The 13,726-nt window shown below is 34.1% G+C and overlaps 2 protein-coding genes across 2 annotated transcripts in view; one reads left to right on the forward strand and one right to left on the reverse strand.

Moving 5' to 3' along the window:
* Positions 1 to 4,465, reverse strand: part of LOC107853165 (oxidation resistance protein 1) — an 8,543-nt gene extending 4,078 nt beyond the window's left edge. Inside the window, exons 1-7 of the mRNA XM_016698170.2 lie at positions 4,201 to 4,465; positions 1,681 to 2,120; positions 1,511 to 1,583; positions 1,322 to 1,402; positions 906 to 969; positions 315 to 402; positions 145 to 229 (exon numbers count right to left, since the gene is read on the reverse strand). Coding sequence (XP_016553656.1) covers positions 145 to 229; positions 315 to 402; positions 906 to 969; positions 1,322 to 1,402; positions 1,511 to 1,583; positions 1,681 to 2,120; positions 4,201 to 4,293 — 924 coding nt within the window. The 5' untranslated portion in view covers positions 4,294 to 4,465. The remainder of the gene's footprint in view (positions 1 to 144; positions 230 to 314; positions 403 to 905; positions 970 to 1,321; positions 1,403 to 1,510; positions 1,584 to 1,680; positions 2,121 to 4,200) is intronic.
* Positions 4,466 to 7,308: 2,843 nt separating this feature from the next.
* LOC107853163 (pathogenesis-related protein STH-2) lies at positions 7,309 to 9,480 on the forward strand. The gene is made up of 2 exons (XM_016698168.2): positions 7,309 to 7,574; positions 8,893 to 9,480. Exons 1-2 carry the CDS (start codon positions 7,397 to 7,399, stop codon positions 9,189 to 9,191), a joined length of 477 nt encoding a protein of 158 aa, XP_016553654.1. The 5' UTR covers positions 7,309 to 7,396; the 3' UTR covers positions 9,192 to 9,480.
* Positions 9,481 to 13,726: the final 4,246 nt, after the last annotated feature.

The following is a 13,726-nucleotide window of genomic DNA, read 5'->3' on the forward strand; positions in this document are numbered from 1 at the left end:
ACTTCCCTTTGTATCATATTCTTTTGTGCGGGACAGGTGAAATGTAGCTAAAAATCATCAATGATGCTTCGTAGAGAGTACTTGAAAGCAGAAACTAGAGACAGAAGCTATGTTTTTGAATAATCAGTGGGCAAGAAGACATACCTCAACGTTCTTCAACTCAAACTCTTCATCATGTGCCAAGCATAAGTTCCCGAACGTATCACAAGGTCCACTATTACCAGATAACCTTCATCGAAAATTATTTCATCACAACGATGGAACTTCAAGAAATCTGCAAGCTACAATGTCAACTGCTATATAGATAAACTTACAGATCTCCATCCAAACATAACGCGAAATGTCCACCTCCTCCAAATGCCAGTAATTCGTTCATGCATAAGTAAAAATATCTGTTGGCACCTAGTCCAAAAAATAACAAGAAAAAAGAAGATTAGCTTAATTTGCTCCTCGGTTTTTTTGTACTGTCGATTACATGTACCAAATAGGTACGTAAGGTTAACCTTTTATATTAAGAACCACATAGCAAGCTCAAGCAATATAATACAAAAGCCTAGGACTATATGATCATCTATGTTGCTTGGACTTCTCCAAAAAAGCACGATATTTTTGACCTCCAGAAATTTACACCAACTAAGACGTAGAAGCTAAGCTGTGTGGTGTACTGGCGTCGATATATAAAAAAGGGAAACGGTTACTCCACCTCTTACCACTGTTATTCAAACGAAAAAAGGGAAGGAAAGGATAAATATGATATTGATGGATCAGATAGAATCTCGTGAAGTGACACATTAATTGGCTGTTGCATGGTTTGAACAGAGAGAAGTAGCTTGGTCTCGGATGTAACAGAGAGAATCGATCCAAGAAATGTACGATATAAGAGTCTATCGATCTGATATACTTACCCGTAGGTCTGAATAGCCTTGGTTCACCATATACTGTTGTGAATACAAATGATTGAATTGTTCCCTGTCAGGATAATAGAATGAAAGCATATTATCAACGGAAATAAAAATGAGATCAGTCGCGATGAAAAAGCACAAATCATCTACTACTTTTCAAACATTTTAATGAGACTAGGAAGAAATAGTTTTGTTTATAAGGTAAAGAATTCTATTAACAGCAGAAAAGTCTCCCGTACCCACTTGTGGGATTACACTGGGCATGTCGTTGTTGGAAAAATCTCCCAGTAAACAAGTTGTATACCAAAAACTAGATGACAAAAGCTGGTCGTTTGTTCTTGTGATATTAGTTTACCATTAATCGGAATTCATAGGGCTATTGTCACTTGTCTCATATAAAAGGAGAAAACAAGTATTACTTGGTACTTCCGCTTCACCGTAGGCTTGAGTGGTGCCTCAAGCAACCCACCAAATACAGCACCTTGCTTATCGCCGGTAATCTGAAACAAGCATGATTAAGAAAATATCACATCAAAGATATGGAAAATGATGAAGTACAGGAAATGAATGCACAGAAAGTTTTTGCAGTAAAGTGGAGGTGAAAGTACCAGCAAACAAGGACCAGAAGTATTAGCACTCCTGCGAATTAGCGTACGAAGTGATATACCATGTTTCGCGGTGCTGCCCTCCATTCAAATACATAACAGAGTAAATATGAATATTCAACCACAAAAGTTGCAAAAGAACTTCAACGGAGAGAGTTCTAAGGCGAAGTTACCTATACAACAAGGACCATTGACAACCTTTCACTATGTTAGGGAGAGAACTCTGGAAAAAATCATACAAATCCGAAGAAATGAGAACAGAATCATCGATGAGATCAGGCATGTACTGCTCCAAACTGTCTTCAAAAGGTTCAAAACCACTGGCAACGCTTCTTGCAGAATTAGGTTCTCCATTACACCTAGGCGTATAGAATGATTCGTTCACCACACCAAATGAACTCGTGATGAAGACATCTTCACCTTCTTCAATGTGATCATTTGGCATCTCCATAGGTCTATCACGCCATGAGAAACTTTTACTTCTCCACGTAAAAGAATGTGATTTAAGCGTCTCGGGATTATTTTGATCTCTGAACTTACCAAAAGACTTCGAAGGGAGAAAGATAGAAAGTACAGATGATAAAGATCTTCCCTCTTTTGTGTATGGCCTGGCCTAAACACAGAGAACTACAGTGTCACAAATAATACACCAATCAAAGAAACCAAATCAAGAAAAATGCAGCATGTTTCTGGAACTAGCGAAAACTTGCTTATTTTTCGTTCTGAGAACAAGAAAGCAACAGAAATTGAAGAACAAGAAACTAAATGACCAATACTACGACTACTAGTATGGACAGACAGCGAGACAATGCAGTGCTGCCTACGAACCTTCTACCTAATTAATCATTTGACATTCGAAGTTCTCTAAATGTTCTACTAACATATGAATCTCTAAACATACTTCACTTCAAGGGCAGCACCGTACACTAAAGCTCCCGCTATGCACAGGGTCCGAAAAAGAGCACCACCACAAGAGTGTATTGTGCACAGCCTAACCTTGCATTTCTGCCAGAGGCTGTTTCCAAAGGGGCGGTCGCAAACACCTAATGTAAGTACACCAACATGACTAGTGCTTAGCCCATCTTATCTTCAATTCTCAGAAAATAAGAAATTATTCATATTCTTTTGAAACTGAAAAACACAACAAAATTATTCATATTTGCAATTATCAAAAAGGAAAAGAAAAGGTAACATTTATGAACAACCAATCAATCCTTCTGATAAAGAAAGAAAGATAATGTACATCACACAGTACAGAGTTCTCTATATATTTTTCAAGGTCAACCAATTTAATGCAATTTCAGATTACTCATCGCATTCAAAAGGATAGTCTGATTCACTAAACTACAGCGACGCATGCACAGAGTCCAGGAAAACCCGAACCACAAAGGTACATTATATGCGGACTTACTCATCTCATTAAGGAATAACTCTTTCTTTTTTATGATGTGATGTGCGGGCAAGCTGGCATGCACCTCCACTAATTCCACTGGATACCTGCTACCTTCCACCAACACAGGTACCTGGTAACTCTGTTCACCGAGGTTTTGGGTAGACGGTAAGAAATCACCAAGTATTTTTGCTTCCGTTAAAATTTAAACTTGAGACTTCATGGTGCTCATCAAAATTGGAACCTTAATCATCAAACTATAATCAAATTTTGCCTCCGCTATGTGCAGGTCCAGGAAAGTGCCGAACCACAAGAATCTATTGCATGCAATCTTACTCATCTCATTAAGGAATTATCAATATTTAGACTCTTTTTTATACTATATATAAATGTGTCATCCGGACCAGCCTGTGTGCACCTCGACTAATATCACAAAATATCTGTTACCTCCCACCAACACATGTACTAGTTAACTCTGTCCACCGAGTCTTAAATAGATTGCCAAAAATCACCTAATATTTTGTCACAGCTAAAATTTAAAACTAAGACCTCATGGATGCTCATCAAAATTCAAACTTTGTTTTTTGTGGTAATACTAATCATTTCTTGTTCCCTTTACTATTTTTTTTGGGACTATTTTTGTTTTGAGTCGGGGTCTATCAAAAACAACCTCTCTATCTTACCTCTCAAGTATTGGTACGGACTGCTATGCACTTACCGTCCCAAAACCCCACACTTTGTGGGAATATACTAGGTTTGTTGTAGTTGTTGTCGTCGTTTTCTTTCTTTTGTTTATATATATATATATATATATATATATACATACAGAAACGAACCCCTTCGACGAAAAAATATACTATTTATACATGATTAAAATTATTTTTTATGTGGTTATTGCAGGTGTTGAAACCTCTTCGACTTAGTTTTCTTTGAAAATTGGACCCCTTACTTGAAATCCTAGCTCCGCCTTTGTATATATATATGTGTGGTATTCGAGCCAGTTTACATGCATGCACCTGGACTAATTTCACGAAATATACCTCCCACTAGCCACAAGTAACATATAACTCTAACCACCAAAGCTAAGATATATAATAAAAAATTACCTAGTGCATCAAAATCCAAACTTTAATCATAAAACTACAGTCACATTGCTCCAAAATCCCAACAATAACCTCAAGAACATATCAACATTAAAAAAAATAAATCAATCTTTCTTAACAACAGCATATATATAAACATACAAAATTCATTAACATTTTCTTTAACAGTTATAAAAAAGAAAGAGAAAAAAGAAAAGAACCTGAGGTTGTTGTTGATCACAAGAAGATTTAGATGGAGAATCAGAAAAAAGTCTTGAAAGTTTCTCTGAAACTGTTTCCTTTATTGCATTCATATCTTTTTCTAATTTATTTTATTTTATTTATTTATTTTGCTGCTACCCAATTCAGAATTTTTGAATTTGAGAACAAAAATAGGTTGATTTGTGAAACACAGATAGGAAAATGATCTTCTTTGTTTTTAATGTTTTTGGTGATCTTTTTGCAGACAGGAAAAGGAAAGAGAGACCACCAATAGATTAAACTAATAAAAATATTATTGATTTATTGTTGTTGGGTTAACGATTTTATAATGATTTTATAAATTTCTTTTATTACATTATTGGCTCGATTTTAATTTTTTTCAATTGAATTATTGGGTAAATCAATAACACGATAATTAAGAATATACTAAATTACTATTCCCTCCATCTTATTTTATATGTCGCTTTCTGATCGAATACGGTTTAAGAAATAAATGATGACTTTGTAAAGTTTATAAAGTTGCTCCTTTTAAACTCACCTTAATTTTTATTTTTTAGTTTTCTTTTCTTATTAAGTGGAACCCAATACAAATAAAATGGGATGATGTCATTAAATAGTTGTCAAATAAAAAAATATGATATTCTTTTTGAGACGGATTAAAAAAAAAGTATGTCACATAATTTAAGACGGAAGAAGTTTTACACCTACTTATATTATATACATTACACACACATATATATTAATACTTATTATATATTTCACTTAATTTCTCTCTAATACATTACACACTCTCTTGTCATGTCAGCGTTGGGGGATAATAATTTCATTTTAAAATAGTTCAGGGGTCATAGGACTCTCGCAAAGTATAAGTGTGTAATTGGGATTTGGGATAAAGGTTGGGGGGCTTTTGACCATTTTCTCTTTAAATTATACAAACTCTTAATTTCTCCTAATAAACATTTACTTCAAGTTTGAGGATTTTTGTAAATTAAAATACATCATGTAGGATTTTGGTTTCAACGAAGATTCGATTTCTTTTCATGTTAGTTGCTACTATTTCTATTTTATGAGTATTTTCTTATCAGTTAAATCAAAAGTCGAATTGTTAAGGATAAAAATCGCTAAACTAAAAACCGATAAAAAATATCTTATTAATTTGATTATTGATTTAGCAATATTCAAAAACCAAAAATAGATAAACCAAATTCATAATACATAAAAGTGAATCGAAGCGAGTAATGCGCACCCCTAGTATTTCATATTCGGATAAATTATTGGTGCATGTTTCTTTGACTATTTTATCCTTATACGAGATATACATTTACGATTGGATGTGATATTAATATAAAATTATTGTCTACTTATATGAACATATTTCATACTCAGATGAATTATCAGTATTCCTTTAACCATATATTACTATACAAGACATACATTCAAGATTGAACGAATCAATAATAAAACTTGGTTTATGATGTTATTACACAATTATTATCAACGTATTTCATACTCGATTGAATTATTTGTGTTCTTTTTACTATTATATCACTACAAGAGACATACATGATCAAGGTCGGATAGATTAATAATAAAACTTGATTTGTGACATTACTACGGAGTAATATTAATTTGATCTTTTTTTGGTGATTTTTTTTTTAAATAGAAATGGGGTGGGGGAGCGGGACTTATTCTTTTTTCAACGGCAATAAAAAGTTTTCGCCTATATGAACTTTCCAAAGTATTTTATTGTTAAGTATAGTCATGATTTTTTCAATCTATCTGTCTATTCAGCAAATATATAGCAGTTCTTTTTACCAATATGTATGGTTTGTTGGGGTGGGGGTGGGGGTATTGTGGAGGAAAGAGAAGATTTGAAACGAAAAATCAAAATGTTGAAGGAAAAAAGGGAGCTCAATTTAGAAAATTATATTTTGATTTTGACTCATATATTGAAACTCTAGTTGTTTTGGTATTTTTTTTTTTTTTTATAATGTTCAATATTTGTATTGATTTTCATTAATTTATAATAATGTGGTATAATTTTTTTCCATATTCAAAGCTAGAACTTGATACTTATAGTTAAGGTTGGTAATAATGATATTTAAATTTAGTTAAGAGTGATCATGATTTTGTTCGAAATTTCTTTAACAAAAAAAAAAAAAGAAGAAGAGGAAGAAACTAAACCAATTACACTATAATATCAGTTACTATATTTTATTATAGAAAATTATATATCAACATCAATATGAATTATGATAGAATGGTTGAAATGTCTTCGCCTTCGAATTTTTGATCTTGCAAATTAAAATAAATATATAAAACTTTAAGCAATAGGTGCCCTAGGAGACTAAATCCTTGGACTAATTTCTTCTCTTTTTGTTTTTTTTGGGGGGTGGGGGTGGGGTGGGGGCTTATTTTAAAATCATCAAACTAAATAACACACATTTAGACATGATTAATTAGAGCCAATTATTAATGTTTTGGATCTATTCATAGCACCCTTTATTTATGGGCAGATTTATATTGATCGAACATAATAATATTATCCTGATGTTTGCATCAAGTTATATTTACGCGTAAAGCATAATATATATTTATGTATATATTTATTTTACATACTCATAATAGACTAATATATATACTTTCACATTATCAATTCAATAAGTTTGATAGAGAGTTGCGGATGCGTGACTATTAGCTCACATTTAAAACTCTTCCAACATGATTTTTAGTCGTTGTGCTACAATTCGTTTTCCAACTTCGCTTGCACGATTAGATCCTCAACCTTAATGAATGAATTATAAAAAAATCAGTCAAACAATTTTGATCAATTTCATTTTATATAAAATATTTGGTGTGAATAAGTTTTTACCTCCCAAAACTTTCCAAAGGAAGCTTTTTTTAGTTGACTTTTCTAAAAGTTTATTCAAATTCAAAGAGTATGGTTAGGACATTTAGAAAATGGACTTTTAATCTTATCTATAGTCCAAAATTGGGTGCTTTGAATGTTGAAATTAGAAGAGTTGACTTATTGACTTATTGACTCAAACTTCTAAATTCTCACTCCAAATTTTTCCTATAAATACCTTCATGTTCACTATTTCAATATCCACAAATTAAGGCTCAAATCTTTCTCAATAATTATCTTCCAATTTATTTTATTTTATTTTTAGGCAAACTAATATTAATTATATTATGGGTATTACTACATATACACAAGATATTGTAACACAAGTTGAAGCAACTAGGATTTTTAAGGCTTTGGCTCTTGATGCAGACAACCTTGTACCAAAGTTAATGTCACAAACTGTTAAAAATATTGAGAGTACTATTGAAGGTGATGAATGCATCAAGAAGATGAATTTTGTCGAAGGTAATTAATTTTATTTTTCTAATTAATTAGCTCTTTTTAAAAAAAACATACGCTTATGTTAAAGATATAATTAAGTAAATAAATTATGCTTCTTCTCTATGACGATTTGAGCTTTCAAAATTTATTGTGTCGTAATTTGAAAAGAATTCTCACGTGCTTGACCATGATAAAAAAGAAAATAAAGCTAGTTCCACATAGTCTTAAAGAGTGGGTATTGAACCAACATGGGTTGTGGTGCAGCGGATGGGGCTGCTCTACCCTTAACCAAAGTTCGAGGGTTCGATCCTGGGCATGGAGAAAACTCTGTTGGGAGCGCTACCCCTCGAATGGGGCCCTACCCAGCGCGAATCCGAATTAATCGGGCTCCAATACGGGTACCGAATACCGAATGGGAAACCAAAAAAAAAAGAGTGGGCATTGAAAACATAAATAAGTAAAAAAAAAAAAATGTGTTTTAATTTCCTTCTAATTTTAAAAAATTATGATTCAACACACAAAAGTAAACTATAAAGTTTTAAAAAACAAGTCCAATATATAGAACTTGTCCAACATTTAGAAAAGCAAGAGGGGCTTTTTCGAAAGGCTAGAAAATTTGACGTGTATATATAAAGTGAGTGTGCGCTCGGGGTGTTAAAACAAAAAAAAAAAAAGTTAGTAAAGTAGTTAAACAAACACAAATGACAAGTTCATCAGACATTCCTCCAATGCTACATTCTTCCTCATTCATCATTTTGTTGTGTCGTTCTATTTTAAGTTGCTCGCCTCTTCAAAAATGTCTACGGTTGCGTATCGAATCCTTTAAAAATAATATATTTTGAACAATCTGATACAGGTGCGACAACATTTTTGAAAAGTCCAAGCAACTTAGGTTCTATTCATAGGTCTCAAGCCCAACCTTTATACCTTAAAAATGACCTTTTTTTTGGCAAACAACATAAATCTCGATAGTTTGGAGTTTAATTATAGAAAATCTCGACACTTTATATAATTACTGAAAATCTCGATTTAGGGTCTGTCGAGATACATAATTAGTTCCCGATACATCCAGTGAAGATACAGTTCCTTTGTAAAGATATATAATTAGCTCCTCAATACATTTTTTCGATTTTGGATCTGTCGAGATGCATAATACATCCAACGAAGATACATTTTTTCCTTGTAAAGATACATAATTAGCTCCCTGATACATCTAATGAAGATACATAATTAGTTGAGATTTTTGTAATTACTTTATAAGGGTGGAAATTTGTGTAAATATGGTAAGTTAAGGTGTATATTTATGTTATTTTTCCTATTTTTTTCATTTTGATGATGGCAGGATATCCAATAAAGTACTTGAAACACAAGATCCATGTCATTGATGACAAGAACATGACAATCAAGTATTCATTAATTGAAGGAGAAGTACTTGGAGAAAATTTGGAACATATTTTCTATGATGTTAGATTTGAAGGAAGTAAAAATGGAGGATGTATTTGCAAGACAATAAGTGAGTATCATACAAATGGTGATTTTATAGTGAAAGAAGAAGAGATAAAAGAAGGCAAAGAGAAAGCTATTGAACTTGTTAAAGTCGTTGAAGCATATCTCCTTGCTAATCCTTTTGCATATGTTTGAAATTGGTGTTATCAATTATTTTTCAAAGAGTTTCGAGTTTATTTTGGTATTTTTGGGTTTGAAGTTGAGAATACTGTGTGTTTTGTGTTTAAGTTGAAGACTCAGTTTAGGATAGAGGGTTAGTGGGTAAAAGTTCGATCGTCAAAGTTGGGAAGAGTGTTCTGTTTGTACCTGCACTGGAGTTTCTTGTTCGTAGTGTTTCAATGATGTCTATGATTTTGGATAGATAGTTTACAGTAGTACCTTGTGTGTGTCTTATTTTCTTTGTTATCTAGTGGTGGTTATCCCATTTTGTTGTGTGCTTTTATGTTTTTTGCTTGTTATACTATTATATGTCCTGAGTCGGGGTAGTTTATCGAAAACAGACTCTCTACTTCATCCAGGGGCGAACCCAGGATTTGAAGTCTGTGGGTGCACCAGCGTTGTTAAAGGCGCGCATAAGCTTCGAAGCAAGACTCAAAAGTTGAGCGCTCGCCTCGTTTAATGTGCAGCTTCGGTTCTAATTTCTAATACATACTTTACCTTGTCAATGAGGCTTTTTGAAGAGATGAATGCTAAACAATTAATATTTCACTTTATCAAAAAAAATTAATTTTTTTGTTCATATATTTCTCATTCATACTTATATTATTAGTCTTGGACTAGACATATATTTATATTTTTTTCTCCTTTTATGCCTTTTTTGTTAAATCTCACACGTTATTTGTTCTTTGTGCTTAAACATAATAGATCTTGAAGCTTTTTTGCGCTTATTGCTTTTGATAATATTGTGGTGCGCCAATATTATCTTAAGACGTTCGAAAAACATTCATGGTCGATTAAGGATATTATCGTATTCAATTGGTCATCAAAGACATGAACAATAATGCAAACATAATTACATAGAATGGATATGAGTTCTAAGATATTTCTCATAATATGAAGTTTACATTTAAAAATTAATAACAATTAGTTATGGTAGGTCAATGGTGAAGCAAAGGTCATCTCAAGGACTGGTTGTGGGTTCGAATCCTTGCTTCATCAATTTTTGTTATAAATTTGGTAATAACTAACAAGCAATCTGAAAAATTGAAAATAAAAGCAAAAATGTTGTGCTATTTCCGGGAATCGACCCATGGTCGCGTGGAAAAAAGCACTGGATACAACCAACACACCAAGGTATACTACCTGTCAATTGTGGGTGCACTATTATTTATATTTCAATTTCTCAAGGTATATACACATATATACACACAATTTTTTTCGACGTTAACAGGTGCACGTGCACCCCCACCGATACATGTGGGTCCGCCTCTGACTTCATCTGAAATAGTGGTATGGACTGCGTACATTTTATTCTCACCAAACGTTATTTTGTGAGAATACACTGAGCATGTTATTGTTGTCGTTGGTTATAATATATGGATTGAATGATAAAGAAATTTGAGTACTTTTGGGTTGTTTGGTTCAACACAAATTGTGTAGAGAAATTGTAATGCAGAAATTAGTAATATATGGATCAGATTGATAGCAATATAACGATTGTAATGTTGAGATTATTTTTGTAGACACGCAATTTTGTCCCTTCCCGATAGCACTTTTTACCCATTTTTACCTTATCCTACCGTATACCCTCACCCATGTAATTACATCCCACAAAAAATACAAAAACAACTCTCAACAAAATCCCTAACAAACTTTTATTCTTTTTAACATTCTAACAACCCTTTCAATTAAAATAAGACACCTACCCTTATCCCTCCAATTAAAAAACAACACCTCATCACCCCTCCATTTCTTGTCCACAAAGGCAAAAAGGATAAACATACACTAAAAAGGGGGTCCCACGAGGGAACCTTCCAGGAAGGTGCCAAGAACCCTTTTGTTTTTTTCATTTTTATACATATAGGGATCACACTCCCTTTTGTGGGGGCATATACACGACATACACAGGGATCCCTTTTTTTTGGATATTCTCCATTATCTTCTTTACAAAGAAAGCTCACGAAAAAAAAAGTTTCTTCTCTTCGCCACGAATCTCGCACGCACACCCACATGAAAGGGAGAGAAAGAGAGAGAGCAGAGAACTGCGAGGGAGAGAGACTAAAAGAGCGACGAAGACAGTGAGGTAGGTGTTCTCAGGTGAAACTCCTACCGGAATCGCTACCGGAAAAGAATAGCAGTTATTTTCTCATTCACTGTCACCGGAAAAAGCCGCAAACCACTAGTATGAACCCCGAATCCACCAATACCATCGAGATCTACCGTCGAATCGCGTTCTTCGATCGTTCGTTCTAACGAGTTTGGCCGAAAAAATGTTTAGCCGGCGACTGTCGTATTATTTCAGCCGAAAACACCATTAAATGGCGTAGTAGTGTTTTATCAGTCCTATTGGTTTAATTACGGTGAAATTCGGGTTGGTTCCGGCGAGGTTTAGTCTCGATTTGCTTGATATTTCTTCTTTCTAAGGGTTTTAAATCTGTACGAGTTGGCTATTTTTCGGTACCGAGTTGATTTGATTCATTATCGAGGTTCTCCGGCTGCGGCTTTATCTCTGATATATTGAAATCAAAACTTGAGTGTTTTCGGACTCAAAGTGGGTCGACATTTGTGATCTGAGTTACTATTAAAGTTCGTTTTCACTGTTTGGAACAATCTGTTGATTATTTCCAATATCGAGTTCGGATTTGGGATCCGCAGTTGAGGTTCTCCATTCAAGTATTTTGGTCTTCGGATCTCTTTATTATCATACAAAAACGTTCTATCGAGGTTCATTTCTTTAACCCGTCTCCTCGTTTTTTATTTTCGATTATTTGAATTGGTTGTGATTATCCGTGGTGATTGTTGGATTTTTGGTTGATGTTATGATGTTATAATTTTAACAATGTGATTTTGTTGATAAGCGAAATGAATCGGAGTAACTTTGAAGGTATAATTGATAAAAATAAAACAAGTGGGGGTGGGGGGGGTGAGAATTGAAAACTTGACATGATGGGTGAATTTTGGTTAGTTTGATTCATTGGTTGTTTGACTTTGAAATGAACGTGATTTGAACTTGGTAGTATCATGATACGTTGATTGGTTTAGGCAAACATAGGTTAGGTAGGCAAAGTTTAGAATTTGTGGCTTTGGTTGGATGGAGAAAATTCCGTGGAATGTTTGAAATTTATTTGGTCGGGGAGTTCCTCGAGAGATTTGTATTGATTTGGCCGGGGAATGCCCCGAAGTATCTGTATATATTTATTCACCGGGGAATGCCCCGAGGTATCTTGTACCCGAAGGACGTTCGTGATGAAGGCCCGAGGCATCGGGTAGAGCATTAGTCTAGAATTAATTTAGAATAGGATTTATTTTTACGCATTTTTCTATTTTTGGACTGTATAATTGGACTGGACACTAAAATTTTGGATTGTTTTATCTTGTTTGCTTGATTGATTATTTTTTGCATGTTTTGTGTGGTTTATACCCTCGTAGTGTCAAAGTTAGTCGATACGCGCTACCAAGCGACCGTGGTCGAACCACGGGATCGAGGGGTGCCTAACACCTTCCCCTCGGTCAACAGAATTTCTTATCCGGAATCTCTGTTTGCAGATCAGTTTTATAGAGTCAAAACCGTTTTGAAAAAGGATATTCATGGGTGACTTAGCACACCCGATTTACGCCAAGTGGCGACTCTAAGTTTTGAAACTAATGAATCCTTTTCGAAACAAATTTTCATCTTTTGTCACTTTAATAATAAAACCCTTTTGAAACTTAAAATGAATTCTTTCATTTGGAGTCGAAAAAGGGGTGTGACAGCTCTGGCGACTCTGCTGGGGAATCTGTTCAGAATTCAAGCTTATTTTGGAGTCGTATCGGCTTTGTTTGGCACTATAGGTATATAAATATTTTTTTGTGTTGTTTTGTGTTATTGTTTTATCATTATAGAATATTTTTGTGCTCTTTGTGTACTGTATTTATCCTATGTGTTACCGCTTTTATATCTGGCATCATGTGTCTGCCCTCCGGCCTTCTTTCTGCAACAAGTTCGTAGTACAAGTATTGTACACGACCTCTAGTTGAGTCACCCTTATTTTAGGGGGGGAGCCGTCAGTGTTATGGAGTAGGTGGAAAGCTGTCGCAGCTACTATCGACCATACGCTCCCCCGAATAGCCTTGTTAGTTAACCCCAACGTAGGTCAGCCTTTAGGTCATGCTTATGTGCATCATATTGAGACTTAGTGGGGCCCACTTGGTCCTTGGTAGGAGACTCACCTCTAAAGCATCCCTACGTGCTAAATGTTGCATCTTTGAGGACAACGTGGTCATTTGACGGATTGATTTGGAAAAAACATGTGTTAGAAGTAAAGTGTGTGGGTAATGAAAAAATAGAGAAAAACAAAACAAAACAAGAACAAAAAAAAAAAGAGTTTCGTAGTTTTTAGAGTTTTTTATGGCTTTTATTTTTCACAATTCCAAAATTCAAAAGGACTTTTTTTTCCCTTTCGCACTCATTTTCTCAAAACCATCAAAAAGATTTTCCTTTGTCTCGTTTAGCATGCATTCACAATTCGAAA

Source organism: Capsicum annuum, chromosome 12, assembly GCF_002878395.1.
Source record: "Capsicum annuum cultivar UCD-10X-F1 chromosome 12, UCD10Xv1.1, whole genome shotgun sequence".
NCBI lineage: Eukaryota > Viridiplantae > Streptophyta > Magnoliopsida > Solanales > Solanaceae > Capsicum > Capsicum annuum.

Excerpts from the sequence above, each read along its gene's own strand:
- LOC107853163 (XM_016698168.2), top strand. The coding sequence starts at position 7,397 with ATGGGTATTACTACATATACACAAGATATTGTAACACAAGTTGAAGCA. Across the intron at positions 7,575-8,892 it reads GAAGATGAATTTTGTCGAAG|GATATCCAATAAAGTACTTG; the intron begins GTAATTAATTTT and ends TGATGATGGCAG.